Below are 6026 nucleotides of genomic sequence, written 5' to 3' on the forward strand. Positions count from 1 at the left end.
CTTGTCCTATATGTTCATTTTGTTAGGTTGTTATTGGATTTTGGATTGTTAATGTAATGTGCATCTTATGGACCACTTATTATATTCATTTTATTCAGAATTATCTTATTGAAAATTCCTTTTGCTGTTTTATTTTTTTCAGGTCAAGTTTTCACTGATGTTGTCGGAAGCCCTTACTATGTAGCTCCAGAAGTGTTGCGCAAACGTTATGGACCAGAAGCTGATGTATGGACAGCTGGTGTAATTCTTTACATACTACTAAGTGGTGTACCACCATTTTGGGCAGGTAGAGCATTATGTTTTATTGTTAACTCTGATTAATACTTGAAGTCCTTTCTAACTTTTTACTACTGCTCTAGGCTGATTTTCTGAATGTACTTATTGCAGAGACTCAGCAAGGAATATTTGATGCAGTATTGAAAGGCGTAATTGATTTTGATAGTGATCCCTGGCCTGTGATTTCTGATAGTGCAAAGGATCTCATAATGAGAATGTTGAATCCTCGCCCCGCAGAGCGTCTAACAGCACATGAAGTTCTATGTTAGTTATTTTCTTCAGAACTCCAGATCTTGTTTCTTAAATCTTAATTCAGGTCCTTGGTTGAATATGTTGTTCTGATACCTGTTCTGAGCAGTGTGCCCATCTCGTAATGCCTCAAGACATATATCTGCCATTGTTTTGGTTGATAAGAAATCAGATTAATTTCAGAGGATCCGTTTCTCACATACTCATGGAAACCTAAAATTTTAAACTCTTGCAGTTGGGAATTTCTAACTTTAATCTGCATGGGATTGTTGTCAGATATGTACCTGTTATTATCTACTCCCTCCGTATCAAATTATAAGAAGCTTTTTGAAGCTATGATAGTGTAAAAAAATACGTCTTATATTTTCATACAGAGGGAGTATTAGGTTCATCTCATGCTTGTTTAAAAGGGGAAAACAAACCATTTAGTATGTAGAAAACAGAGCAATATATATGTACAATACATGTACAATTGTGTAATAAATATGTAAAATAATCTTTTTCTTACATGTTCAGGTCACCCTTGGATTTGTGATCATGGAGTTGCTCCTGATCGTCCGCTTGATCCAGCTGTCCTTTCTCGCATTAAGCAGTTCTCAGCAATGAATAAGTTAAAGAAGATGGCTTTGCGAGTGAGTTCCTTTAGTTGACCCTATAGTAATTAACCATGGGCAGCAGTGAAGTTACGCCCATTTTCTTTATAGTTGTTATAATGTTCATTGCTTTTTCTCATTTTGTGTTAACTTTATCATCCCAAATATCCTTTATTACTGTTCCTACTGATGTATGTCTTAAAGAAATCAATTGGATTCTCTTGTCTTCTGTTGACTTATTGTGACACTATATTTCACAACTAATGTACTGCCGTTACCCCTGAATTACCAGTCTGCTTTTTACTCAAGATAACTACTTTGTCTAGTGTACAATTTAGTAATCTGGTCGTGCGACTCTTTTTGCGTTTCATTTTGTTTTATCTTATGTGGCACAGTTGCGTGGTTGTATTAACAAAGGATTTCCATTTGTTCAGGTAATTGCTGAGAGCCTTTCAGAGGAGGAGATTGCAGGATTAAAAGAAATGTTTGAGGCAATGGACACAGACAATAGCGGTGCAATTACATACGATGAGCTGAAAGAAGGCATGCGAAAGTATGGTTCAACACTAAAAGATACTGAGATTCGTGATCTTATGGAAGCGGTAAGTTGGCTAAACATCTGTAACAATGCTCGCTTGGACTTGCTAGCTTAAGTACCTTTCCTTTTTGTTTTTAGTTCTTCTATGAGGCATCTTAGCTTCTGACTATGAAAGGCCCTTAAGGTTTGGCTACGGGCTCATTCGGTTTGGAGGAAATCAAAACATAGGAATTAGGAGTAGTATAGGAAATTTGATAGGATTACACTTACCATTCTAAGGAATTGACTTGCCTCGTTCCTACGCGCAAAATGAGCTTTGAGTGGATGTGTAGTTTCCTTCAAAAACACAGGAAATGAGTAGTATTCCTACGAAATTCCTGTACGCATTTCCTACAAACCGAATGCATATATAGGAAATTTTCCTCCAGAATTCTTGTTCCTATATTTTTCCTACGAAAATCCTTCAAACCGAATGAGGCCTATTTGGTATTTGTGGACCTGTCAGCTGAGTAGGAAACATGCAATGCCATTAAATTATTCTGCTTCCCCAGTTTTATGATGGTTTGAAGCTTGTGTGAGACTATTCTCAGCTTGAATGAATTGGATATAAATATCTTTATTGAAACTAGTTCGTTTAACTGATCTATTCCAGGACTTCAAAATTTAACACACTTTTCTTACTTTATGTTTACCCTGTCTGTCTTTGTGATCTACAGCTGAAACTTATTTTACTTAGAAAACTTCTTGTCAATCATTTTATTTCCATGGAGGATGTGCTTATGTGCCTATGATGCAACTTCAGTTCAGTTTTGTATTAGCCGGGGCTCCACTCCAAAGCTTTTCCAAAAACTCGTTTAGCTCTGATTTTACGCATTAGTCCCTACAAGTTTAAGGTACTGAAACCACAGGTCCTAGCTCCTGGCACCACAACTTTCTTGTCTGTTCCGTAGATCAAGTTACTGCCCCTCTTTCATACCGAGCATATGTTTTATGATGTAGGATTTTAGAATCACTCCTAAAAGGTGTAACTTATGGCCTTGCATGTTATTTGGTTTCATTTGAATAACTTCAGGCGGATGTGGACAACAGTGGAACCATTGATTATATAGAATTCATTGCTGCTACATTGCATCTCAATAAACTAGAGCGAGAGGAACATCTTGTGGCAGCCTTTTCTTATTTTGACAAGGATGGTAGTGGTTACATTACAGTGGACGAGCTCCAGCAAGCTTGCAAAGAGCATAACATGCCAGATGCTTTTCTTGATGACGTCATAATCGAAGCTGACCAGGATAATGTAAGTAAAATGAAGCTTACAGTGCCGTACACTTATAATACTTTTAATGTTAAAAATTAGCTTGCATATGTTTCTGTTAGTTTATCATAACCCACACATGTAGTAGGGTAGGTATATGCTGAATTATAAGCAGCTGGACCTAGTTCCTAAAACAAGACTGTAATGCCTGGGTGCATAAACCTTCATAAGCTCTCTATTGAAAATGTCTACAGATGTAACTTGGGGCATAGATGCTCGCCAAATGATACATATTCCCTCCGTTCCTAAATATTTGTCTTTCTAGAGATTTCAAATGGACTACATATGGATGTATATAGACATATTTTTAGAGTGTAGATTCACTCATTTTGCTCCGTCTGTAGTCACTTGTTGAAATCTCTAGAAAGACAAATATTTAGGAATGGAGGGAGTACATTTTTTTGGCATGCAATGATAGACAGTACATCTGACTAATTTGTCATTGTAGAACCTTTGAACTTCGAAGCCCATATACAGTTTGTGTTGCTGGTTGTTTGCGATAGAACTTTGATCTAATTGCGCATGTCTGTCTCTTGTTCTCTAGGACGGTCGCATTGATTACGGAGAGTTTGTTGCCATGATGACAAAGGGCAATATGGGGGTTGGGAGGAGAACAATGAGAAACAGCCTGAATATAAGCATGACTGAATGAGACGCTGCTATACGGGACACTGCCTGCAATTTTTTGTACGCTGTCAGTTGTACGTGTGGGCATTCTAATTGGTGGTCCTCTAAATCTAACTCCTGCTATTTCGTCCATGAAATGTATGGGGGAAATCAACTATATCTTGCGTGAACTGGGAATGAAATGTTCATATAACCCAGTTGTGTTTCTATTGATTTCTGCAATGTTTATTTATTTATTTCTGCAATGTTTCATTCAGAGTTTAGTTTGGTTCATCATGTTCAAGTATTGTATCCCTATACGCCCGGGCGGACACTGGCTGGTCATAAAATCCCGACCTAGACGGGCTCCTCATACTGGCTCAGTACGTTGGGCTGACCGGCAAAATCCTATATGGCGCACTTTGCGTAAAGTTGTCGAGGGTTCGCATAGGATTCAGGAGCGAGCGACGCGATCTGGGCTGGCCTGTTAGCGGTTAGCGTAGCTATGGTTTTCTCCGGTTTTGGAAACCTTCTAGAATGTTCCTTGAATTGGTTTTTCTTTTTTCATGTCGTTTTTTGTGGCTGATTTTCATTTAGTTTATTTTGTTTTTTCTTTTCTGTTTATTTTTTATTTTCATTTTAGTTTTTATCTTTTATGTTTCTTTCTTCTTTTTTATTTTCTTAAATTTTTATATTTCTTTTACCAAAAATACGCAAATTTGAAAAAATGTATAGATTTCATAATTGTTCAAAAATTTGACAATATGTTCGGGCTTTAAAAAAATTGTGTTTTCAGAAAAAACGTTCACAAATTTGAAAAAATGTTCTTGTTTTCAAAAAATATTCTCCATTTAAAAAAAGTGTTTTCAATGTTCATAAAGTTGAATTGTTTTTCAAAAAATGTTTGTAAATTTAAAAAAATGTTCACATTTTTCAAGATAATGTTCGCAATTTGAAAAAATGTTCGTCATTCCAAAACTTTGTTCACTGTTTCAAAAAAATATTCTTGTTTTAAAAGATGTTTCGTTTTTTTCAAATTTGTTCACAGTTTCAAGGAAATTTCGGGTTTAGGAAAACGTTCATGAATTTCAAAAAATGTTAACCTATTCAAAATTTGTTCACCATTTTAGAAAAATATTCATGTTTAAAAAAATGTTTGAGATTTCAACAAATATTCCGATGTTCCAAATTTTGCTCACATTTCGGAAATAACGTACAATAAAAATTTTGTTCGCGTTTGTTTTTAAAAGTTGTGTTTTATCTTTTTTGTTCTGAACTTAAAAAATGTTCCTGTTTTCCATTTTTGTTAGAAAATTACAAACTGTTCATTATCTCAGAAAATATTTGGAAATTTTGAAAAAATGTTTGTGTTTTTCATTATTTGTTCTTTTTCAAATACTAACTTTTGAAAAAATTGTTCGCGCTTTTGAAAACTGTTCGGGATTTGCAAATTTTGTTTGTGTTTTGTTTCTCAATGGGAATTACAAGACATCTTCAGCTTCCCCAAAAAATGGAATATAACAGAACTAAGGCTTTTCAAAACTGCTCGCAATTTTAAACAATGCTTTCAAAATGGTTTCCAAATCTCAATGCTGCTACGTATTCTTATAGCATTTTGCGCCTTAATGTTCAGTTGGCCTCGTGTGGTGTGGTGGCTGACTGCTCGTTGTAAGTGTGTGAGGGGTGCTTATTTTTGTGCCTCGCGATAAGAAACGAAACAGCAAGCGGGTTGGTGGGCTGGTCCAGTCGTGCGTCAATCCTGTGCGTCCAACTCCTGTAGGACGCAAAATGCGTCATATAGGAGGTCCCGACCGGTACACCTCACATCCTATCCAAATTTAAGGAGGATATGGGGAGGCCCGGACGTGCTCGGGCGTGTTTGACACGTTGGATTAGGCCCATGCTGGCCTAGCCGACACAACATATATTCGTTTGTATCCTCATCCTGGATCAAACCCTAGCCAATCCACTCCACTTGGTCAAACCCTAGCTAGTCCACTCCACTTGGCCCCAAATCTCCGTTCCGGTGATCTCCGACCTTCTCTGGGACATCGTCCCATGCGGGGACGAGGAGGCGATGGTCATCCGCCGCTCATGGGAGGAGTGTGGCCGACCGAGGTCGGAGTTGATCAAGCGGGAATCCATTGCGTCAGCGCAACTAGCGCTCGAATCCGTCGGGGCTGGAGGCTCGAGGCATGTACCCTCTGCCTTGCCGGAAGCGGTGAAGTCCTTTTGCCGCCCCATCTTCGGTGTGGAGGTGTATGAGTGTTATAGGGACTTGTGTGCCTGTCGTGCGAAACAGAGGGTGCGGGAGGCCGAGGCCCGCCTCGGTGCCGACGTGGCGGAGACGGAGGCGGTGACGCACACTTCCTTCGACGAGGAAGCCTTCCGTGCCCACATCCTCCAAAAGCGACGAGAGGAGGAGCACACACGCCCTCGCTCGAGTGCA

At 38.5% G+C, this 6026-nt stretch overlaps 1 protein-coding gene across 1 annotated transcript in view; it reads left to right on the plus strand.

Annotated features, from left to right (window-relative positions):
• LOC119323569 (calcium-dependent protein kinase 5) overlaps positions 1–3805 on the plus strand; it is a 5420-nt gene extending 1615 nt beyond the window's left edge. The window contains exons 2-7 of the mRNA XM_037597265.1: positions 143–286; positions 388–540; positions 1042–1157; positions 1553–1720; positions 2729–2953; positions 3516–3805. Coding sequence (XP_037453162.1) covers positions 143–286; positions 388–540; positions 1042–1157; positions 1553–1720; positions 2729–2953; positions 3516–3623 — 914 coding nt within the window. The 3' untranslated portion in view covers positions 3624–3805. The remainder of the gene's footprint in view (positions 1–142; positions 287–387; positions 541–1041; positions 1158–1552; positions 1721–2728; positions 2954–3515) is intronic.
• Positions 3806–6026: the final 2221 nt, after the last annotated feature.

This window comes from Triticum dicoccoides, chromosome 6B (genome assembly GCF_002162155.2).
Source record: "Triticum dicoccoides isolate Atlit2015 ecotype Zavitan chromosome 6B, WEW_v2.0, whole genome shotgun sequence".
Classification (NCBI taxonomy): Eukaryota; Viridiplantae; Streptophyta; class Magnoliopsida; order Poales; family Poaceae; genus Triticum; species Triticum dicoccoides.